This window comes from Elgaria multicarinata, chromosome 1 (genome assembly GCF_023053635.1).
Source record: "Elgaria multicarinata webbii isolate HBS135686 ecotype San Diego chromosome 1, rElgMul1.1.pri, whole genome shotgun sequence".
Taxonomy (NCBI): domain Eukaryota; kingdom Metazoa; phylum Chordata; class Lepidosauria; order Squamata; family Anguidae; genus Elgaria; species Elgaria multicarinata.
In genome coordinates, this window is record NC_086171.1 from 37919175 (window position 1) to 37944749 (window position 25575).

The 25575-nt window shown below is 37.5% G+C and overlaps 1 protein-coding gene across 9 annotated transcripts in view; it reads left to right on the top strand.

Annotated features, from left to right (window-relative positions):
* Positions 1-25575, top strand: part of KMT2C (lysine methyltransferase 2C) — a 208126-nt gene that overhangs the window by 94983 nt on the left and 87568 nt on the right. For 8 of the 9 annotated variants that reach the window (XM_063126216.1, XM_063126206.1, XM_063126186.1 and 5 more), the window contains exons 7-14: positions 3535-3697; positions 4874-5045; positions 6324-6438; positions 7831-8003; positions 8542-8702; positions 13747-13851; positions 16315-17027; positions 23976-24095. In XM_063126216.1, coding sequence (XP_062982286.1) covers positions 3535-3697; positions 4874-5045; positions 6324-6438; positions 7831-8003; positions 8542-8702; positions 13747-13851; positions 16315-17027; positions 23976-24095 — 1722 coding nt within the window. The remainder of the gene's footprint in view (positions 1-3534; positions 3698-4873; positions 5046-6323; positions 6439-7830; positions 8004-8541; positions 8703-13746; positions 13852-16314; positions 17028-23975; positions 24096-25575) is intronic. The other variant, XM_063126250.1, reaches the window with a different exon arrangement.

Below are 25575 nucleotides of genomic sequence, written 5' to 3' on the forward strand. Positions count from 1 at the left end.
TTTTGGCCTGCTTTCATGGGCAGAAATTGACAGGGCTAGCCCAAGACATTTGGCTGATTGAGGCGAACGACAGGATGGTGCCCCCACCACTCCACATCCAGAAGCCAACCAGACTGGATGGGACAGTGCATCTGAGGGCAGCAGGCTCACTGAGGGGATACAGGACAGCTCTGTCCTCGAACACCTCCGTGCTGCTCCCCATCTCTCAGCTTTTGCTGCCTGAGTGGCCACCTCCCTCTACTTAATGGTCAGAACACCTCTGGAAATTGAAGTGCTAGATCATGCTTATATTGAGAAAAGCAGGCATGCAAGGACAATAGTAATCCAACTCAGGGTAGTCTTTGCTTCATCTAATTCCTTTGCTTCATCTCTTGAGAATTTTTCTTTAATCATGCTATGGCAGAATTTTATCTGCTTATTATTAAGGCTAATAATAGCTTGCCAGTTATTTTATGAACAAGCACTGAAAATTGTGTGCACAGAAACTGAGTGCTGAAACATTTAAGTCAGCCTTTCTCAACCTGGGGCGCTCCAGATGTGTTGGACTACAACTCCCAGAATGCCCCAGCCAGCTCTGCTGGCTGGGGCATTCTGGGAGATGCAGTCCAACACATCTGGAGTGCTCCAGGTTGAGAACCACTGATTTAAGTGGAGCCTTGCTGAACCAGACATAGGGTTCATCTAGTCGTGCAGCCTGCTTCCCACAGGGGCTAGCCAAATGCCTCTAGGAAACCAAAACCAGCGTGTGAAGGCAACAGCCTTCCTTTATTGTTTGTCTTCAGCATCCGATCTTTCAAAGGTATCCTGCCTCTGAATATGGAGTTTCCATTTACAAGACAATCCTATGTATGATTGCTCAGAAGGAAGTCCCATTGAGTTCAAAGGGTCTTACTCCTAGGTGAGTGGGTATACATTTACAGCTTTATCATAGCTGTCATAGCTGTTCTCCAGGAATGTGTCTAGCGCATTTAAAATTAGATTAAAGATATATGGTTCTGATCTTTGATTTGCAAGCATGTTTCCCACTGATGCCCTTTGTATGAAACACTAGTCCCCATTCACATGTGGACACATCCAGTGGCGTTGTCTTCAAACCCTTCAACTGTATATTTATGTGAGTATTCTGTGTAGGTTTTCTGATTGGAAACAATGAACTTGAAATCCAAGCAAGAAAGATTATCAGGTTAAACTTTTCAAAACGCTGGTCCTGTTGTATTTTGTATTGCTCAAAATGGATGAGGAAAGATGAGTAGGAGGAGAGCAGTGAGATCGAATACCTGTCAGGAGGAGAACGTGTGAAACAGCCAGGGAAGCAGTAAGATACTGAAAGAAAAAGCATAAGGAAAATTAGTCCATTGCTAGTTTTATGGAGGTGGCACTGTGCTAGGTTGCTCTTCTTCATTTTCTAGATAGTTCAGTTGCACTGAGAATATTTCCAAATCAAGGAATATGTTCAACAATTCTAATGTTTTGTACTAGAACTGTAACCATGCTTACTGCTTTCTTTCTTGATCATGCCATGTGAATTTGTCTTGTTCTGCAAAATAAGGATATGATTTGAGGAAAAGTCATCTTTAGCCAGTATGAAACCTCCTACCTCTTACTATTTGATTTAAGAGTCCCATATCTCTTTGCATTTGGGGTGTTTTTTTGTTTAAATGCCCTTATGAAATATTCTGGTGCTTCAAAACTAAAGTGGTAGCATTTATGTAACACAGCTTTAAAAACATTTTATTCGTGTGCTGTTTGAACTCTTCTTTGTCAAAGGTCAGGCGGAGTTACAATAACAACATACTTGAGCTTCTTGAATCATAACTTCCAGTCTCATTTGTAGCAAAGCAGTGCTTCTACTAAGGGGGAAAATAATCCTTCTAGTCAACAGCTGTTGCAAAAACTCCCTGTGGGGTTTTTATTATTTCTGACTGCTTTATCACTTTTTCCTCTATGCATTCAAGAAATTTTGATATCCTTACTTTGTTTTATTATATGATTCAGATTATATGTACCATATTGTTTATAAAGTGGTTTTCTTGCTAAGTTGCCAAATGCTTTTAATTGCCAATGTAGTTTAACCATATGTAAGGGCTCAATTAGATTCCCATCCCCAGCCCTGCTTTTCTACATCATATTGTAAATCACTTTTCACTGTTTCTCAGGTTTCTCCAGATTGTTCTCATTTCTGAAAATCTAACTTATGCAATTCTCTTGTGTAAAATGGATGACACGGCCACTTAGTCAATAACCTGAGGAGGAAACAATACTAAGTTGAAGGGTTGACTGTTGTATTTATTGTCAAATAAAGTGGAAAGGCAGCTTAATAAATAATAAATAAATAAATACGTCATTTATCACCATTGTAACTTAGATGTTCAAGACAAAAAACTGGACTGAAAAGTTATTTAATTACTGTATAAACATTTTCTTATAGTGTTATTCAACAATTTAACACAAAACAAGAAAGTCATAAAACTAATGAAATCATGAGCACAATAAATATTTTAAAGATACCCACGGCAAATCATTCAAATTACAAATTACACTTCAGAGACTTCCACTTCAGTCCAGGATATATGTAAGAACATCCAGACCTTCACTTTCAACAAAGAGAATAAAGGAAGGTGCCAAATCATTGCGGATAGAGGAAGAAGTCAGGAAATAACAACACGGACGCCAGAGACTGGTGAAAACTAGGGCCTCTTAATTTAAAATTGGTAATTCACCCAGAAAAGTAAAGAGGCCTGGGATGTGTGTGGGGCCTGCTTTTAAGGCCAACCCCGCCCACGCCTCACCTTGGCCAGGTAGGCCGTCCTTTCCTCCCTCTCCCCACCCACAAAAGCCCACACCCACTCTAGCTGTGCCGGCAGGGCGGGGAAGGGGCTTCTCCCTTATCTGAAAGTTTTACGTTAGTGAAAACACAAAGAAGGCTCTGCTCTGGTCTTCACGGATGTAAAGAAAAAACCCAATACCGCTATGATTAAAGCAATTAGGCTAAAGTATAAAGTTTAATGATGTGAGCTGCAAGTTAAATGTATTTAATAGATTGCAGTAGATCGTTGTAATAAATTTGTTGGTGGATCATTATTTCTGGGTTGGGAAAACCCATGGTCTGGGTTGAAACATTTTTCCCAAATGTAATGAAGTTGTAAGTACAGAAGGGACTGAACAAATTTATTACGTTAGGTAAATTGTACTGGAATATCATCTGAATGGGGGGGGGGGGACCTGTTAAAATACTATACAGTTGTAATGTAATCTGAGTGGGTTGTTCATTGTGCAAAGAAACCACCACTGCCTGTGTATTCCAGTGTGCTATATTAAATAGAGTATTATGCTTGAGAATAGGAAATCCAAATCCCAGTTAGCTGTAAAATTTAGCAGGTGGCTTGAACTAATTTATTATGTCTCCACCTAACTTACCTCACAGGGAGATAGTGAGAATAAATTTAGGAAAGAATATAAAATACATATTCCTCTGAACTTTCTGTTGGTAGTATTGATTTTAAATACTAAACCGGTATGTGCTTTGTGTTTCAGCGATGTGCATATTGCAAGCACCTTGGAGCCACTATCAAATGCTGTGAAGAGAAATGCACCCAGATGTACCATTACCCATGTGCTGCTGGAGCAGGCACTTTTCAGGATTTTAATAAGTTTTCCCTTCTTTGTCCAGACCACATTGACCAGGCTCCACAAAGATGTAAGTAGCGGTAGTAAACTACTGCACATATAGAAAAGAGAATGATTTAGTAGCAACTTGTAACCAAAGATTTGGTTAGTTATTTCAAATCAATATATGAACTTTAGCCTTCTGTAACTTCTGCAATTCCAAAATTGTACAACAATTTTCTGCCCCTTCTCTCTGCTATTTTTCTTTCTCTTATTCTGGCCTTCTCTTTTCTTTCATCTGACTACTCTGTCCTAAGTCCCATCTTTCACAAAGGTCCCAAGAATGGTTTTGTACATTCTGAGGTCCCTAGCTTCTGGTTTTCAACACTTTTTCTGCTTATTTTCCTCCCTTTGGGGGCCTTTCTGTCTTCCATGCCTTTATATAGGTCCTAGAGGATCAGTTCACACATTACAAAAGGGACATGTGGGAGAGATGTGCCAGCCACTTCCCCTTCTTTTCAACAACCTACAATCAGCTCATTCATAGATTGTTGGCCACGTGTGAATGTAGAGCACTGGGGCTAAACAACCCAGCAGTTAACTCAACAGCAAATCATTGGTTTGTTCCAGGTTCACATGTAACACTCAACAACCTACGACCAAGCCGATCATAGGTTGTTGATTAAAAGCAGAAGAGGCAGGCATGCAGGAGGCAGCGCACCCACTCTCTCCTGCTCATGGATGACAATCCGTGGCTTATTTTACCCATGGGCTGTCATTGTGAGCAAACCGTATCTAGGATCTGAGCAGCATGGTCTATGGAGTTAGACTCTTCCGCTTGTCTTGCTTGTCGGAAACATTTTGACAATTAAGTTGATTTCTGAAAACTTTACCACAAAACCTTTACCACAGTATAAAGTCATGGTGAATGGTAGTCATGCAGTACAAGAGCTCTTGTACATTCTCTACTGCGGTTCTTTAGGAATGGTTGATGTAGAATGGGATTCAATCTATGAAGAGCACTTTGCTGCATAAAATAACATTATATATTGAATGTTTTCTTCTGGAAACTGATTGTACTTTTAATTTTTGTATACATTCTTCCATAGTATTTTTCTGGCTTGTGAATCCTTATATAACATTCGAGTAATATTCTTATGAAGTTCATTTGTATAATTTAAAGCTGTATCCATGTTTCCTTTTTCTGAAGTCAGAGAAGGTTTTGTTTCCTCATAAAATGATCCCAAATTCATCTGTTGATTTGTAGCAAAGGAAGAAGCAAACTGTGCAGTCTGTGATAGCCCTGGAGACCTCTTAGACCAACTTTTTTGTACTACCTGTGGCCAGCATTACCATGGGATATGCCTGGATATACAAGTGACACCTATAAAACGGGCAGGTTGGCAGTGTCCTGACTGCAAAGTGTGTCAGAACTGCAAGTAAGCAAAACTGCATTGTGTTTTATTGTCTATTAATGTGTAACACAAAGTCTTAACTATCAGAGAATTTGGCAAGGAAGTAGAAGATCCTCTCTGAAAATGCTTACAGCCCTACAGGCACCAGGATTTGATAAATGGAATTGGGAATCCCCATAAAGTGGTGATGTATAAGTTAAAGTATTGGGCAGTAAGATAGTTGAGGTAAGAGCAGTGAATATTTTTTGTTGGGGAAGTGAGAAGTTAGGTGCTTGAAGAAGGTAAGGTAATGTGGGAGTGCCTATTCCTTTCCACTATCCATAACTAAACTAAATTTGTTTCCAGAAATATTGCATGTGTGTTCATGCAATATTTGAACACACATGCAATGTGTGGTGGCTTCCCATCTATTTCTGATCTGTTTGTGATCTGTGAGGAAAACATTTCACAGGTTATGTTTACTTTTGGTGACCCAAAATGGATTGTCTATTCTATTTGATTATGGAGCAAACCACCAGCTGAGGTGGTTTCATATAGTGGACAGGTTTGCACGATCACAGAGGCAAAATAACCCACAGTGGCTTATTCCCCCCACCCTCGTGCGCACCATTAATTAACTGCCTCATTAACAGAATTACCTTCACCAGATGAGGGTGTGTGTGTGTGGCTGGCATGGGCTTCAGGGTGGTTTGTAAACTACCCCATCCATCCATCCTCACCAGGTCTTTTGTCACAACAACCCGTGCCCAGTTGAGGGTATTTATGTTAATTAGGTGGCTCGCAACTGGCACGCACATAGCTTTCTGCTTTCTGTTAGGGCCTGTTGTGACCCAGAGCAGGGATTGACCCTGTTCAAATGACATGCTAAGCCACGGGGGTTAAGTATTTTGAACTAAACATTATGACTTAACAAGTCATGTGAACCATGACTTAGTGTGTTGTGTGAACTGTTCGTAACCATGGTGGCTCCATAACCATGGTTTAAACACACTCACTGACCATTTACTGCGAAAGGGTTAGCAGCCTAACCATGGCTTAGCGCATTGTCTGAACAGTCCCTGTGAGAAACTCCGACATGACTTGTTAGCTAGAGTTAAACCTCACAGCCTACTTTCACTGGGAGGCAGAAAGGAGGTTAAGTCAAGTTGTTCTCAGGGTGCTTAGATGAAAATGCAGACTCAACCTACTTCCTTACTGTGTGTGAGTTAGCTTCCTATGTTCCCATGTATGATAAAGTATTAGTTTTCCGAAAGTATTTTCTTTCATACCCAATAAGACTTCAACTGGTAACCTATTTCTTAGGCATTCTGGAGAAGATAACAAGATGCTTGTATGCGATACATGTGACAAAGGATACCACACTTTTTGTTTACAACCGGTTATGGATGCTGTACCGACAAATGGCTGGAAATGCAAAGTGAGTTGAAATATAATTTAAAATTGGACATTAGTAGCATGAAAGTATGCTTTTCATATTCTTTCTTGTATGGATTCCCATTGAACTCAGTTCAACTCATAAATAGCCATGAATAAAATTGTACAATTACATTGCACTCCATGAAGATGCATGTGATGTTAAATAAAACATCTTTCTTCCAACCAGTCGGATCCTTTATGTTCCACAATTTCTAACAACTGATTTTTTTAAAAAATAAATAAATACAGTGGCAGCTATACCATATCCTACTATTGATAAAAGTACATGGTGCTTAATAAATTTCCAAAGTGGTTTTGCTGGAGAGAAGACACTTGTAATGACATGATGCTTTTAATGTACATTCACTATATAATAATTTAAAATGTACTTCATTCTGCAATATATATTTTTAACTAATGTGAAGAGTCAGTCGATATGCAGGTATTGCGATGCACATGATACAGCACTCCAAAAACGAAACAAATGACCGCAAATAGCACATCCAGTTTATATTTTTTATAGATTTTTTTTTAAAAAAACACATTAGTTCTAAAATTAAAATTGTATAGCTTAATTTGGTTTAAACACACATACACAAACAGATTTTTAAATGTGGAACATTTCGGTATAAAAAACCAGCTTCAATCACAAGTAAGATCACTTCTAAGCTGAGCCAGGTCCAATCAGGAACAGGCCAAACCTCAATGAGGGAACAGGGATTAGCAATGTTGAATACTTATTTATTAAAAGTTTCTAAAGATGAAAATAAGCTGTCATTTGAAAAGGATTGTTTAGAAATATGATGGATTGTTTAGAAATATGAAGTTTCCTAAGGTTTGTGAAGGAATCAAATACTGTTCCCTATCCTGTCACATTTGACCTTGATGGAAAAATCCATCCCCAGTTACAGCAATGGAGAGTTCTTAGTGCAAAGGAGCAAATAGTTATTTCACTTACATTTACATATATTTGAATTGTTGTAAACCGCTCAGCTTCGGCTATGGGACAGTATAGAAATGAAATAAATAACACAATCATCACCATCATCATCAAGACTTAGTATCTAGTTTATTCAGTTTTACTGAGGGAAAAGTATGCTTTTATTTTCTGCATAGAGATGTCAAAAAAGGACTCCTCGGATGTTGGTAATTTCTACTGTTCTTGGGAGAGCCATGCCCAACAACAGCATATTTGTCAAATGGCAATGCAGTGTGAAAGTTTTCCTCAGGCTGCGTTTTGAGTAAATGAAGGGCTCCTCATTTTTACTTGTTTAACTTCCTAATAAATGAATTTTAACTTTCTTTTTCAGTCAAGCAGAAAATGTTGGCCAATGACTATTTTTTATGCTATAGAGCGATCGATTAAAAGAGGCTTATTTTCTGTGATTTTCAGAACTGTAGGATATGTGCAGAATGTGGCACACGGACCAGTAGTCAGTGGCATCACAACTGTCTTATGTGTGACAATTGTTACCGTCAGCAAGAGAACCTGCCTTGTCCTTTCTGTGAAAAATCCTCCCACCCAGAGCTGCAAAAAGACAAGTTGCGCTGTCATATGTGCAAAAGGTAAGACACCTAACTTTAATTCTAAATTACTGGACATCTCTGCTACTTGTTCTTAATAGTTTCTAACCTTTTGGTCAAAATTTGTGTGTTTTACCTTTCTTTGTTGCCCATCCATTGCATCCAACTTTGATCTGCTGAAAAACCCTTAATTTCCCACAATATAGTATGCACAATGACTCATCAACAAGATTCTCACCATCCTCTCATGAATTCTGTCCTATATAGGGTAACTGTCAAGTATGGCTGGCTTGTTGCCATTTCTAATGGAACTGGAGCTGAATTTTGTTGATTGAGTTAGTCAAGGAATTACATGTCTGTACACAAAGTTGTTATGATATCCGTTGGTCAATGTAGCACATTGCATCAGATATGCAAGCAAAGCTTAGTCAAAAGTTTTCTGAATGCCATTTAGGTATTGGCTTAATTTGTGGAGCTATAAAATATAGAGGAGATGATGGTGGTGGTGATGATTTTACAGTGAAAGCAAGAGATCATTTTAATGATTTAATGTGAATTTATGACTAATTATTCCCTTCAGGTGGATTCACATAGAATGCGACAAACCTCCTGATAATGAACTGGACGTGCAATTAAAAGAATACATTTGTAGTCTTTGCAAACATTTGGAAGTGGAAGAGGAGCAGGCACAATCGTGTGATGTGATGGGAACTGCCCAACTTCTTCCTGAAACTGGCACAGGTAAACAATCTTCCTTTCAACTGCTTCATGCCTACTGCTTGTCCTTCATCTGACATTTTGGAAAGTGCTTCCTGTCCAAGATTAGTGCATCAAAAAGATAAGCACAATTAGGATTTCTAAAAAAAATCTTACTCCCTCTGCATTAAATGCTCCTAGTAATGATTCACAAACCCCTTAGATTAAATAATCTCCCAACCCATTTTCTGACAGCATCTAACTCAGTGCTAATTAGGGGACCATTCTCATCTTTTAAAAAAGTAGTGTACTTAAAGGGGAACATATTGACAAGCCTAAGAATGTTTTGTTACAGATGTTTTTCCATGGTGTGACCTGGGTAAAATGTAGTAAGTGTGACAATGGCAGTTTAACTAAAATGAAAAATATGAAGCCATTATATGAATGTAGTTATGTCCCAACATACACCCACAGATCACTTTTGTAAAATAATCCAAAATTTGAAACTAGTGTAAATGATAATTTCACTCAAAAGTTAAAATTTCACTTTAATAACATCAGAGTCTCCAAGAGGAACAGATTAGTCACTAAATTCAGCAGTACTAGCATTTTGAACTTTGCTGGGCATTTTCATATTAAGGCGTATTTATTTATTATTTATTTTATTACTGCATTCTTATACCACCCAATAGCTGAAGCTCTCTGTAGAGCTTGCCACCCTGAGCCTACTTGCTTTTGTGCACTTTTGTGTTTTACTAGTAAGAAACTATATTACTGTGTTAATTTTTAAGTAGATTTCTCGTCAGGATACACAGCATTGTGCTTGCAAGCATGAGCTAGAATAACTTGAGAAGCTTGCATTTGTCTTTAATATTTTTTAAAGAAGTTCTACAGATAAAGTTGAACTTTTTTCTTTTTTTTAGTTTTCTTTAGTCATGGAAATAGCTTCCTATTTATACTGCGGAAGTCAGTGAGGGGTCAAGCTATTTCCAGAATTAGTCTTAAAATGGTAATGTTAATTTATACTCCCCCTCCCCCCCCCCCCCGCATTTTAACTTTGCAGCTACAAAGCCTGGCCAACCTAATCTTTAACTGACAGAAAAAAATGACTGTCAGTCTGGTATGTACCCCAAGAAAACTGTACAAATAAAATACTTGGTGGAAGTTATTATGCATGACACTATTTGCAAGGTTAAAAAAATCACGCCTTGCGAACTTTCCTTTTCCAGTAAATCAATATATTTGCATATAAATAATCAGGATCAACAGTGTAAAGTACGCAAACTTACACAAACTGTATATGAAGTCTAACTGACCCCACAGTTTTTTAAAACATAAAAAACACATTGTGCCATTAGCAATACATGATTATAATTGTTGTACAAGTACCTCAGTGCAATATTTATGAATTGTGATTTACAGTAATAACAAATTGTACCCGTAATACCTGCTACTCAAGCAGCCTATGCGCAATCATCACGTTTCATAACTTTTTAAGTAAGACAGGCAGAATGGTTGCATGAAGCACATCATTGTTATGAATTTTTGTCACTCAACTACAGAGCTGAAGCCTTCCTTTTTTTCTTGTGTCTTCAGTGGCAGACTCTACCAGTTCTGATGCCTTCTTTCTTGATATCTCAGGTTTCTAGACTCAAGCCTGGGTTTCTTAACTCTAGACCTAGAACTGCTAGGAAGAGAGTCTTTTGAGATGTTCACACTTGGGGTGTGTGTGTGTTCAGCTTCCAAACAAAATAGGAATTAAAAGTGCCATTTGATCATGCCCTCGTGGAGGGCATTTGGTCCCAAGCGTCCAAACAACCTTTATAGTAAATAATGATTTCATGCTTGGAATTCTGGCCTGAAATTACTGCATTGAAGAAAGGAAAATAGCTGTCCTTCCTTTCTTTAGTACAAAATTTACAAGTTTCAGATGTTCTGGGGGGAAATCAATGCTGCTGTTGACACTTCTGGATTGATGGGCAAAGAACTCTGATGGAAATTTTGGTGTGTTTTCAATGTGCAACCCAAGTCAGTTTTTTTTGGTCGGTAATCCCCTGGGACTGTAAAGGGACTGTCTGGCCTACGTTTTGAGCTGCTGCGGTAGCTTCTTCCTTCCCATGTATATGTTTGTATCATAAATGGAGGAATTGGTCATTTTGGAGTGAACTGACAAAGTTCACAATCCCTGGACTATTATTTGGAATGAAGAGTAGATATGCACTTGTCTTCTGTGGAAGAAAAATAGCTTCCTTAATATGACCAAGACATATCCCTGGGGCATATGGGAAAGACAGATCCAGTCCAACAAGGCATTTGAGGCTATATTTTGAATGCCTGTGAACCAGTCATGATGGGAGCTAGGCTTTCTAATTATTTAGAGCATTTGTTAGCTGTTGGGGGGGGATTTACATTTTAAAGGCATTCCTCAGGTCACCTCATAAACCCATAAGTAATGCTGTTTTTATACAAGTTTTATATGAATTTTACTTTGCCTTTTTTAAAGAAAATTTTAAAATGGGGGTGAGTTGGGGGAACAGACTGCAATGGACTTGAGAATAATAAAAGAGAAAGTAACACTGAACTGAATTGGAATCATTCATCCATCACTATTCATAAACGCATGTTTTGCAATTGCAATACAGCCTGAATTTTATGCCATATTTGTTTATTATATTTTAATAAAAATACAAAAGAACAGCCAGCACAGGAATACATTTAAAATATATAAAACATCCATAAAATCTGCAAACTAAATTCCAAAACTTCTGGGGAAGAAGAAATATTGTTCGCCTAGTGCTGAAAAGAAAAGGATGTAGATGCCAGGTAAGCCTCACTGGGGAGGGCATTCCATAAACAGAGCATTACAACTCTCTATTAGCCACCTGCCTAATGTCCTTCTCCAGTAACATCTGGAACAGGGCTTCCACAGATCCTAAGGGTTTGAACAGGTGCATATGGGAGGAGACATTCATTTAGAATCTCAAATTTAGACACTCTCATCCCAAGCGATTTAGGTCAACACCAATGCTTTAAATTGGGCTCGGAAACTGTCTGGAAGGCAGTGCAGCTGACAAAGCATAGGCATCACATTATCACATCGACCAGTCCCAGTTAGTAGCCTAGCAGGTCTATTTTGAACTAACTGAAGTTTCTGAGCTGTTTTCAAAGGTATCTGCACATATAACATGTTGCAGTAATCCAACCAGAAGTGTACCAGAGCATGGATAAATGTCTCCAGGCTATCAGACACCATAAGACAACTTGCTTTGATTGGCAATAATTGTTCATAGATAGTAACTTTCTCAGACATCACAAAGTATCGTGGGAGAGTCCTGGTAAACATATTCCAATGGTCGCATAGAAGGGCAAGCTTATCTTTCGCATTGGTAGTTCAGTATTAAAGCTCATAATCAAACCTGAGTACTTTATTGATTCTTTTGAAGGAGATTAGTGACATAGTGCCCTGGAATTGTTGAGGGCAAGCCTGAACAACACATGTTGGAAAGATCCGTTTGTACACAGAGAAAAGTGATAATTTAAAGGTTCTTGTTTGAGAGTTTCTATTTAATCTATCCACCTGCTGTGGAGAGGGAATAGGTTGATTGCAAACATTTGCAGATGCAATTGGGGTTGTGGTGATCCCAAAAGCTGGATCAATAAGTTTTGTGAAGAATGAAAGGTCACAAGGTAGGTTCTAACGAGGGAAAAAAGATTTGTAAAGAGGTTTTATAAACCTGTTGCATATTATTGACCCCTAATACTGTTTGAGGTGATGTTACGGAAAATGAGTAATTAGGAACATTAATCTATAATGAAAATAGGAAAAATATTGGTGTGTTCACCTTCTAAGTTGCTTTCTCAGAAGAAATGGAAAGAACAGGCTCTGGGCTATACATCTGAAGACATGACAAGTAATGTAATATATTTAAATAGAATTTTGAAGGCTCGCTTTGACCTGTAGTTCCTTACATACATGTTATTTTCAGTTGTTTCAGTTATACCAATAGAGCAAAAGTGTCAAACCTCTTTCATCCTGAGGGCTGAATTCAATTTTGGAGCAGCTCTTGGGGGCTGCATTCCAATGGTGGTTGGAGCCAAAGAGGATGGGGCAAAAGGAGTGGGGCCCCAAATACCAAGAAATATTTTTGAAAAACCCAATGCTACCCATTTACACTGAGAAGTAGTTTCTGCTGGATGTGGCCTCCACCTCCACCTGCAACCCCGTCCTCTGGTCATGTAAGCTACTTCAAAGTAAACCACAACAAAAGCAGTGCAGTGAAAAGCAAAACTCTCAGCAAATTGCAGCATTATTATACTGTGTTAAACTTCCAACAAATATCCCCACCTCTTTTAAGTAACTCATCACAAGAGGGCAACAGGTGAACAACTCAGTTTCGTGCATGTCTATGGAGATGTACAGCACATTGCAAGGCAAAAAATAAAATTCCAGGCAGCCAAGAAATCATGGGAAGCATGAGATGATTGGGGGGAAATGGGGCGGGGGGGGGGGGAAATAGGCAACACCTATTGATTGATTACTGATGGAGAGTGACTGGATGATTAACAAGTGATGTAGGGCCATATGTGGAATCCTGGAGGGTTAGAGATTCAACACCCCTGTAGTAGAGATATAATTGACTCCAAAAGCTGTAATATTTCACTAAATTAAGGAGAGGCCCTGTGAAATGTAACATGGCAATTTGTACCTTGTCTTAGTTGTGGTCTATCTAAACATGGAAGACAGACACAAAATTATTATAGTATTTTCAGTGCTGTTGGGGTGTGTTTGACCCTACCTGTCAACAGAGGGGTTAAGCAAAATTAAAGAGAATATAATTCAATGTGAATGCTAGAAGTGGACACTTTTCCCTAACTAAAGTATGTATGGTATCACTGTTGAGCATGCAAGTCATGCCCTTAATTTAGGAATAAGTTGTATCTTCCACCCAAATTTTGAACTCTTGTGACCGAACTCAAACTACACGATTAAAATAGCATTTGTATGGAAACAAAAAGGTCAAGCTCCAAGAGCACTTACTGATAATAAATATTGCTGACAAATTCTTTACTGCTGTTTATGTTTGTGCAGACGAAATGGAAATAGAAGATGGTGCAAACGATGTGGCGAATGAGCACCAACTGGTAACAGATAGTGGTCTTGCTCAAGATTCAACAGTTAGGTGTGCCACAGATGGTAAGAGAACTTTTGGATTATTATTTTTTTGCAGTGAGATAATAGGTATGCCATGTATCTAGGATATATTTTCTGAAATCAAAATCTTGAAGTATTTGGAGAATTAAATAGACATTGCCAGTCCTTGAGCAGTGATATCTGTTATAGGAGCAATATACAAGTAAGAGACATCTACAAGTAAGGTTTAAATGTATAACATCCTAATGCTTGCTGAGGGTGATATTCCATGGAAACAGTGGGGTTTTTTTTATCAATATGTAAGTGTATTTAAGATGTTCAGAAGAAATGTAAAATAATAAAAGTACAAAATCTTTAGGCAGTAGAGTTAATGGTTGATTACTGGAGCCTTCTACCCAAGGCTACAATTCTTCTATAAACCTAGTAGAATGCCTTGCAATTCACAGAGCGAAAGGAGGTTGAAATTTCTTTTTGAGTACCAATTTAGAAGATGGAAAAAGCAGTAGGACCTTGAGAATTGTTTAAAAGATGGAAATTCCAGTGGGATGATTGGCAACATATGTAGCGAAAATACAAATTGGAAATGCCACTTGGGAAAAACCAAGTTAAAGGATCTCAGTGGTAAAAATAGATAACAAACATAGGGATCTTTTGTGACACCCATGGGGATCTCATGGAAAGTTGTTGCCCAAAGCAAGATAAATAAATAAATGTTTCTTTTCAATATCAGTGTATTTAACTGTGGGATTTAATAGTTCAGAGACTAATATGTAGAATGTGTTTAATAATTCTGTATGACATTCATATAGTCTGTATCATAATGTGCTAATTATATTTAGCTGCTAAATACCTCAGGAAAATAGATGATAAAACAAGTAGTCTAAAGGCACTTTTACATATACTTCATTATGCATAAGATAATCTTAAATTTTTGTTGACAAAAACGATTGGGGATTTTACTTACTTTGCTAAAATTGATAAAAGGTAATAAATACTATGAACTTTCTTAGCTTTATATTATGGCCCTGGATAGCTCAACGAAAATATCAACTTACTGGCTGTTTTGGACATCATGCTAAACTATGGCTTAGCAAGACATTAATAATCCACCTTACACACTGACCCTTTCCCTCTCCTCCTGGGGTGAGAAGTTTGGAATCTTTTGCTTTTGGTTAGCCACAGCTTGCCAAGTAGTTTGAACACAGAACAATCTTAATGATGGTTTGTTTAAGAAAGCCAGCTTCAGTAACCATGATTTGAAGTTCAGCTTCTGAATGTCTCCTCATGACTTTGCTGGAGGAGGAGAAGGGAACATGCAAGCCTGGTGGGAGACTAGGCTTGTTCAGGTCTTGCTAAACCTGGAGTGGGCAAAAAAAGTACATCTGGATCTACTGGAAAATCTCTGGGTTACTTGTAAGTAGTTCAAAAGGGATTTTTTATCCCCAATTGTTTAACAATGGCAGCAACAAAATGGCTTTCTCACACACCTTAAATCATAGTGCTAAAATGAAGAAACCTTTGGGTTATCCTGGAAAGGGTTTGGGTGTAGAATGATTGTGAGCTCTGTTCAGTTTTGCTACTTAAATTTCTGGGCTCAGAATTCTTCAATTCTAAGCATATGTCTTTTGCACTAGATTCCAGTTGGTGGAATTTGAAGATCCAGTAAAAAAACAAAGAAGATTCTGCAAGTCTTTGATTTTCCCACTCCTGTGTTAAATCATAGTTCAGCACAGCCCTCGCTATCCCCAATTCCCATCAGCCCCAGCCAGTATGGCCAATGATCAGGAATGCTAGGAGTTGTAGTTCAAACATCTGGAGAGCACTAGATTGGGGAAGCCTGGTTTACCCTGATGTCCAAACAGCCTGTGTGTAAAGCACTAAAAAGAAAGGGATTGAAAATAAAACAGCCAGTACTGTTTAAATAAAACTAGGGTTAGACAAATTTGAGTTGAGAAATGAGCAGAAAAGGGCAGCCAGAATGATTGAAGGTTTGGAGCATATTTTATATGAGAAAAGGCTAAACTATTTGAGGCGTCTAATTGAGAAAAAAGACTACTAAGGTGAGGAAAGATAGATGTTTATACAATTATACATTGTTTGGAGAAAGGTCAAGAGAAATCTTTCCACCTTAGAACTCTGGGCCTCCAAATTGAATTGATTGGAAGTTGATTCAGGACAGATGGGGGGTTATTTTCAAACAACATATAATTTACTTGTAGCGTTTACTACCACAAGATCAAGCGACGGCCAACAACTTTAAAAGCAGAATAGACAAATCCTTGAAAGTAGCTAACAAATATCAGCTATGATTGCTAAATGAAACCTACACATTTTGATGGTGTGATGCAGAACAAAGTTCGAATATCTCAAAAAGTTCAAGACTTGAGAGTATGAGTACAAGCTACATGCACTCTCACATTTCAGCAAAAGATCTGGGTTGTTCACATATTTTTAATGTTATGTTTATGTTATGAGACTCAAATGAAATGCCCTTGTTTGTTTCAGGTTTCTCATTAAAAGAAAAGAATGATGAACTGGAAATGGAGGTTTCTGATCATTTTGATACAGGTGAAATGGAACCATCTCCTAAACAATCTCCTGAACCTGATGGTAATCACGCTGATAAAAAGATGGAAACAGCAGAGAATATTCCAGATGCAATGCAGCAAGTGTCAGATAAGCAGAATGAAGAAATGAAGCCATCACAGCAAAGCACTGATTTGTTGGAAATGTCCACAGAGGAATCTCCACCTCCACCTATGACATCTGAGGATATAGCAAAGATACCTGAAACTTTCATTTTAGTCAATAAAGACAGTACCTCCTGTAGGAAGGAAGAACAATTAGAAGTAAGGGTGGTGCCAAAAGGTGCAAATGGAGGAAATACTCCTGAAAATTGTGAAACATCATCTCTTCCTGCAAGTGAAAGTTGTGCCACTGACAGTTCACCATTAGGAGATAAATCTCTAAAGTCACCAGCTGAGGCATTTTCTTCATTTCCATCATCTGTTGAAATAAACAAGACTAGTGTATCTTCCTCACCAGCAGCCTCAATAGAGTTAGGCTCTTCACACGACATGATGCGTAGTCAAACATCATCGCTAGAATCCTCTGCAACACTTCCAACAACATACGTATCACTCACTCCAAAAATTGGAATGGGAAAACCAGCTATCACCAAAAGAAAGTTTTCTCCTGGGAGACCAAGGTCAAGACAGGTGAGCATGTTCTACTGAAACCTGTTAGAAAAAACATTTTTAGTAGTTGTATTCTTTTGTAAGAATCATTATTTTGATTATGGCATTAAGGGAGACATTTGTTTTGTCTTCCATCTGAAACTGAGACCAGGGTGTTGGTTATTAGCCTTTTAGTACATTACTTTGCCAACAGTTACCGTGGGGAATAACCCTTTACGTTATGACAAAAACATTATAATTTTTTATCATTTTGAAAAAGTTATCCAGTGATGACTCTTAAAGATAAATCAAAATGTGAAAGCCTTACCTTTAATTCAAACCTAAAAATACAGAAGTATACATTCACAAAAATATTTTGCATTTCCCCACATTTTTTTATTGTTAACTGTTATATCGCTCCACCCTAAATTACATTTTTCAGAGTTTTATTTTTCTTTTGGTTTTGGCCAAAGATTATATGTTGGCATTCTTAAAATCCAAAGCATATTTTTCAGGCTGATCAGATGTCCAGAGCAAACCATTATTTCTTGTAGAAGATGATCTACAATGATCTCTAAGGATTTGCAGTGCAAGACTAATTTAATCCTCCTCTTTAAAACCTACACATTTCTTGGGGAAATCATTTATTTCATTGATGATTTTTGTGACCATATATGTGTAGTTTCCCCAATACCTGTCTACATATTGTTTTATTAAATGTATATTCCGTGTTTGCATCACAAATTATGCTTGAGGCATTAAAGTAAATCTTAATGAGTAAAAAATGGGGGAAATGTCTGTAACACTACTGTGATGTGCACTCCCACCTGTCACTCAAAGAGAATTGGCTGAGAGGCATCTCGCTTATTACCGTATTTCTTCGATTGTAAGACACCATCGATAGTAAGATGCACACTAATTTCAGTACCACCAACAGAAAAAAAGCTTTGATTCTAAGAATAATAATTGCACCCGCGATTCTAAGACGCACCCCGTTTTTAGAGATGTTTATATGGGAAAAAGGTGTGTCTTAGAATCAAACAAATACGGTACTTACAAACGAGTAACTGTCACCAACCCCAGTTATTCTATTACTGTGAGCCAGAGCTATTCCGGAGAGTAGGGTGACAACACTTGCCATATCTGCTAGTCACCACTAGCCCAGACCCAGCCTGTTATTACTAACTCTTTCTCCTTAAAAATATAATATAGCTTAGCAGTTAGGTGATAGAACCTGACTTGCGTTTACGTGAGGGTTCAAGATGTCCAATTCAAGTAAATTTATTGAGCCCAAACAAAGGGAGATAGAGAAATGGCAAGTTGTATGAAAAATGAAAGAGAACAGTACATTCTAAACCTAGACTGCTGTGATCTGGAGGGGAAATAGTCAAGATTCCCCCAGTCAATGCTAACACATTGCTGAATTAATGAAAGTGCCATTGAGAGGTGTAAAGTTGAGAAAATGTCTTCCTTCCTAGACATCTAATGTGGAATGATGCAAAATATTGTGCCTGCATCAGGGCTTGCATTGAGGATTATGTGTGGAAGATGTTTTTGGACAGAAAATGGGGATTTTGGAGAGAAACCGGGATTTGGGGCCTTGGGTTTGTTGAAACTATTTATAGTTTCAGTTATTTCTTTTATTCTATTTTGAAGATTTATATCCTGCCTTCCAATTGAATAATTTTCAAAGTGGCTTACAAGAGGTTGCAATTTTTTTATTTTTTCTAAATCCCAAACTCACACTTATCAACATCTGAGACACCCTCAGTTCTCTGGCTGAAGGATGCGTTCAGAGAGGGCTTTCATTCGGCCCTGCAGTGCAAGAACAGCTGGCAGTTAGAACGAAGTGGAGTTTTTTTCCCTAGCATTGAGCATCAGCTAAGGTTATTTATTAGCTATTATATGCCATCTTTTGAATTCTGCCAAGGCAATTTGCAAATGACATCAAAATTCTTTTTAAAAAAACATTAAGCAATATATATCAGGTCATCAAGATCCTGGTGGTGGATGGTTCTTGTGGAAGGCTGTCCAGTTGGAATGGGACCATGCAGCTGAGGTCTCCTCTATCTGCCCCCCTTGCTGTCCTGGGATCCATTACAGCCACAGTTCCCCATTACATCCGAAATGGAGAAACTGTAGTTTAAAGAAAGCTGGCATCCTTCCCACAGAAGGATCCCAGCTTTCTTTAACATGTACCTGTTTCTGTAGGCTTTCAATGTACCTGTTTCTGTAGGCGTTCAAAATTACAGTGAAGTGAGCCAGAGCCAGTGTGGTAAACTACCAATATGGTGTGGTTCTTGGGCTTCTTCAAGGAAAGGCAGGAAATAATTATAATAAATAAAGAAATTGATGAAAGTTACATAGTTCTACTGCTGAATGTTATTGTATTTTTTGCTGATTTTGTGGTTTAATTTGTGTTTTAAGTATTGGTTTTTATTGAGACTGTTGGCTGCTCTGGGCTCTTTTGAGAGAAAAGATGGAATACAAGAATGATAAATAAATAAATTTGCAAATTTACTTTCCCTAATTTGAAAAAACACACACAACTAATTTTGTCTAAAACAAACGAACAAATTTTGAACCAAGTGAAAACAATCCCATCAACTTTAGTGGATTTTGGGACCTTGGCCCAAATACATTTTTAATACTTAAATCTGAATAATTGCAATACCTTCATTAGAGGAAAAGAATTTGCAAATGCTCCAAGTCAGACTCAGAAATCTTCAGATATGGCAGTGCAAAACCTGCTTGAAATTAATAGAAATTCGCATTAGGGCTGATTAAGACTACAATCCTGTAGCCACTTACTTGAGAATAAAATCCATTAAACTCAGTGGGCCTTAACATCTGAGTAGACATATATAAGATTGCTCTATAAAAATGAGAAAGAAATACAGAATTATGTTTTATTAATAAAGTTAACATTGTTCATCTGTCTGTTTGATATGCCTCTATCTTATATTTTAAATGTTTTAATGGATCATACATTTCTTTGCTATTGACATTCTCGTTCATACTGCAGAATTCCAAAGAGGAATTATCAGTAAAATGTGCTTGACTTTAGAGAAAATAAATGGTTTACTTTTAAATTGATATTTAAATGTTATAGTATGATATTTTCATTCTTAGACTCCAAATTCCAAGTCTGCACTTATTTATTTATTATGCTCTGGGTCATTGGCCCAGTTGAGACATAACAGCCACATTCGGAAGTCACTTTAATTCATGATGGATTAATAATTTAAGTACAGTATCTTATTTTTTAAATAGTCCATGATGTCCCACCACATGGACAGGCAAGCTACTGAGCATAGCCTATTAAACTACTGGATGATGATGATGATGATTTATTACATTTATATACTGCCCCATAGCCGAAGCTCTCTGGGTGGTTTACAAAAGTTATAATTGATCCACCCCCTGTCTTGCTGTAGTCCTCTCGCCCAAGGGCAGTAGTATCCTATTTTCTCTTACCATGTTTAAGCCTCCTGCCCTTACCCGTTTAAGTCATTGGCAATAGCACAGAAGCACATTTAACCCATAGACAATATTGGATTTAAGCCGTTCCCAGTGTGAAAGTAGCAGTCTTTCACTCATTTGCTGTATCGCAGTTGCGCATTTAACCCATAGACACTACCTCACTAGCTGGTTTAAGCTGTTCCCAATACTGCTGTAGCAATCTTTTGTCTATTCACTATATTGCCGTTGTATATTTAACTCACAGAAACTACCACAGTAGCTGGTTTAAGCTGTACCCAGTACTACAGTACCACTGTTTCCATTATTACACAGAAACAGTGATATGAACCTCTCTTGGTGTGTGACTGTATAGGCAAGCAAATTAACCCATGGTACCCGACAGACAACATGATAACTCACAGTGGGTTATATAACCCTTACTGCAGACTGTGGGTTATCATAGTGAGTTGTTCTGGGCAAATAAACTGTTGTGAATTTAAAAATTCACAGCAGATGACACAATAACCCACAATAGGTTGATGTAACCAATCATGGGTTATTATACCATCCAAAACCAGGCAACAGTAGGCTCAGGGTCTGAGGGAAACCTGACTTAGTGTTTGCAACTTATCATTTATGATAACTACAGCTGCAAGTGAGAGCAGCTAAACAAATCATGGCCTTTCTGCCTGTGGTTTGTTTATTGTTGCATGCATACTGGGAACTCTAGCTTGTCTCATCCCCGACAAGCTGGAATCATATGCCAGAGTCATCATTTATGCCAGAGGAGAGAGAAGCCCGAGTTTCCGTTTTGCATGTAACGATAAATCACAGACAGAAAGTCCATGGTTTATTTAGCCACTCCCACTTAGAGCTAGAGCAATCTGGCAGTATGCACCAGTACACATTCTCTTGTTCACAATAAGTCAGAATTCTTTAGAATGTGACATGTGAATGCAGCCGAAGTGTCAAAATATACTATGTAGCTTTGTTAACTACAATCAAAAATCATGGGGACCTTTGAGGCAAGATGCTGATTTCAGTATGTACAGAGCATTAATTCCCTAGTCTGTTCCTTCAGAGGCTAAGATTCTCCCATATGAGAATGTATAGAAAGCAACTTTTATAAATAGGTCAATTATATTTTTCTTTTGAGAAATGGTGGAGCAAAATAAGACCCACTTGAATGAGCAGCATATAACGTTTTAGTTGAGGCTTTCGTACTTAAAAATTACTGCTTTATTATCCAGCTGTCCAGATTTATGAGTTCAATACAGATAAAGCTAAGCATACCTAAATGTAAAACCTGCTTTCTTCAAGCCTTTGAGGGAAGGGTTTATAGGGAAGTGTATCAGGTTAGCACTTCATTGGAAGATAGAAACTCATTCTAGATAAGCCCTTACAAAGCAGACCATGCTATAAAAACAAAAATACAAAAATATTTCACTCTTTTGAATGGATTTTTTTAAAAAACATATTTTCTTCTTGACGATCCTGAAGACTGCTACCAGGCGGAAAGCTATAATTACTTTTTATTTCTGTTCTTTTGATATCCTTGTCCATAGTTGACTTCATAAATGATGAGCAGAATAGATCTTGTTCTCTGTGTGTTTTATCTGGCAAAGGAGAATTGTTTTTCAGAATTCTTATTAGGAATTAGTTTGGTTGAAGATAAGTATTCTGCATTTATAGAATTTAATGTGTTTTTTTTAAATTTGTCTGATAAATAGTAACTCTGCTTGTCTGCAAAAGTTAACTAACGAGAATATTAAGATTTAGGATTGGTTCAGACATAACACCAAACCAAAGTGTAGTGTTACAAGACTCTGCCACAGTATGGGAAACTTCATACTCATTGTTTTTTAAAAAACCCAGGCTATCCAAATGACGCACAGGGCATCCCGGGAGCAGGGAGAGATGATCCCTCCCTTGGCCTGGGATATCGCCCTATAGTTGTAGCCCGCTTTTTTCATGGTCTCGGGATCATCCCAAGACCGCGGAACGTGTGGCCCAGCATCGCGGTTTGTCCGGGCTCCTCACAAGTAACCACGGGGAGCTGGGGAAAATTATTTTTTTTAAAAAAATACTATTTGTGTACAAACGCTCGTGTGCTCCGCCCACTTTAACAAAAAAACACAAAATGGCGGGCGCTGTGTGTGAACCAGGACAACGATCATAAAATCGCAAGTTCGCCTCCCTCCGACCATCCTCGTCTAGCTGAGGCCTAAGAGTATGTTTAGTGTAACATTCCTTAATATTGTACTCTACTATATTTATTAACTAATGAAACCTGCTTTTGTAGTACTACTGGACTTCGTGCTAGAGTGGCTTGAAACCTGTGTATTCCTCTTGTGTCTATATATGATAAAATTATTATTATTATTATTATTATTATTATTATTATTATTATTATTATTATTATTATTTTATTCTTCAAGGGTAATTTCTGGGGCCTTATATCACCTTTACAATTTTCTCTAACTCACTCTGATCCCTCTTCCAATTATGAGCAGAACTTGCTCCTGTTCCTGAATTATATTATGAACAAAAAGAGTAAGGTTGTATCTATTTTTTTTCCAAAGTTGTGACTTTTCTAAGCAACAACTGTCTACTGTAGTTGCTTTTGATGTATGAATAGCATGTGATAAACGAAGTTTTGCAGGGTTTCAAGATAAAGTGTGGAAAAATGCAGCTCTTGGGTCTTTGCAGATGGCATCACTGAACCTAATTCTCCATCTCCATTTGGGGAATGCTTTCCTATAAATATAAATTATGTATAAGCATAGAAAATTAATATACTCAATTAACCCCATGAAAGTACATATGAATTCTATCTTAATAGAATAGCTGGGCTCAACAAAATAAGATATACTGGGCACTTACAAGATATGTGTGAACTTAGTCATGATTACTTGCTAGTTTTGTTTTTTAGAAGAATTTCAATAGTTACACATTTTTTAAAAGGATAGTGTTTAGGTGGCATAACTTCTGCTCATGGATATTTTAACTCTTCACTTATTTTTCATTTTCATATTATACCTTTTTATCAATTTTTTTTTCTGCTATGCTTCTTAGCATTTCTGGTTTGTATTTTTTTTAAGTCATACACCTAATCCAGGTCTGTCGCTTTTTCCAAGATGCAGACTGAAATGTAGGAAGGATCTTAATATTAAAATAGGCCCATGATCCCCAAACTGGTGCATCTTGGTTTAGTATTACAGAAATGAAAGATATAACTCAGTTACAGTTACAGTTCATCTGTTGATCATGCCAAGAAATCGTTTTCTAGCAGTGCTTATTTTTTATATTATTTATTCTAAGTTTTATCCATGCTAAAGTCTGATGTTCATCCTGTATAGATGTGAATGCTAAATTAAAATTTCTCCCAGTAAATCCATGTGTTCGTTAAACAGAGTATTTGTATGCGCCTGCATGAGCTTTGCTTTAAGAACTTCTTATTTGCGTCATTTATTTTTATTTTATTTGGCTGAGTTTTATACATCTATTTTCTCACCTGACATATCCTAGGGGGCTTGGAGTAGCCATAATACAGTGAGCCCACCTTCCTGGTCCCCAGACATTTCAGAAGGTCGGGAAACTTTTAAATCCAGACAGCTACCTGGCAGTGCCATATGGAGCATCAAAGTGGTAATTAATCTGTATTTATATTCTTGTGATCCTTTGCTCTCTGCTGTTTTCTATGGTAAAAAGATAATAATGTAAACTTCTTAAAAGCACAGCTGAATTAAAAGTCTATCTTTTAAAGTTGATTTTTTCAACAACTTTAGCACTTACACTTTTCAAATTTCCCTAAATTCTCTCCCAAAACATAGTAAGTAATGGTATCGCCAACATATTAAATATGCAAAACACCACATTGGGTCAGTTTCTAATTCAGCTGTTGCTTGAGCCCCACAGGATGAATTTTGTGCACAGTGACTGAGCTAGGTAGTATGTCCTCAGTCATTGTTGTCACTTGGATGGGGCTGAAGCCAGGGATAGATGGAGCCTCATGAATATGGTGCCCCAAACCTCCAGTGGACACTGCAGATTTCTTTCTGCTCCTCCTGTAGAGGGTTTTGCACATAAAGAACTATAAATTATTCACTCCTGTGCAAAAAGATTCATAATAACTTGTATTATCATATAATCAAACTCTTTCTGTTACTTCCAGGATAAATTAGGATTATTACAATTACAAGCATGAGCAAAGTAAACTATACTGAAGCATTGAGGAAAAAACCAAAAAAGTATAGTAATATAGTAGAACTATGAACTGGTTCAGATATAATGATACTGGTGTAACAAACTGTAGCTGAGTATTTGGCCCCTTGCATTCCTACCTGCCCCCCTCATATGATGACTTTGGCATTTCAATTATGATTTCTTTAAACAGGGAACTATAATTTAATGTCCATTTGCTAACCAGATATGAATCAGGATCAAACCATGGTTTCAGATCCTGGTTAACAAATTAACTTTAAGCCACAGTTCCCCATTGCATCTGAAACAGAGAAAGTATAGTTTGAAGAAACCACGATGAACAGCAGGGAGAACAGTGAGCATTCATGCTTAACAGTAATCCCAGACTTAATAAACTATAGTTTATTAACCCAGGATCATTATGTCTGAGCATATGTGTATGTTCTATTTAACTATTTTGTTTCCATATTACTTCACTATTGCATGCTAATTTGTTATTTATTGTTTATCTTTTATGGTCTGAAAGAGTTTTAGCATTAAGAGTTATCTTTGTAAAGGCTGTTGCGCTACCTCTTCATAGTTGAATCTGTTGACTATGTACTGCTGTTTCCTATTGTTTTAATGTTGGAAATGATAGTTTAACAGTATACATTATTAGAAGATATGGACTCTTTGTCTGTGTAGAATGTTCATTCTAAAATGTGAACAAGCTAGAAGAATTCCTCCCTACTTCCACGGGACTGACATAGATTCGATAATTGCAATTCTCTTTTTAAGCACTCACACAATGGTTTCTTTCCTGATAGGAAATGCACATGTTCTAGTAATATACTTGTATCAGTAATTGTATTACTAATTGAATATTTTAATGTGTTATGAAAACTTTACACTTTTTCATATATGCTTCATACATTTTAGAATATGC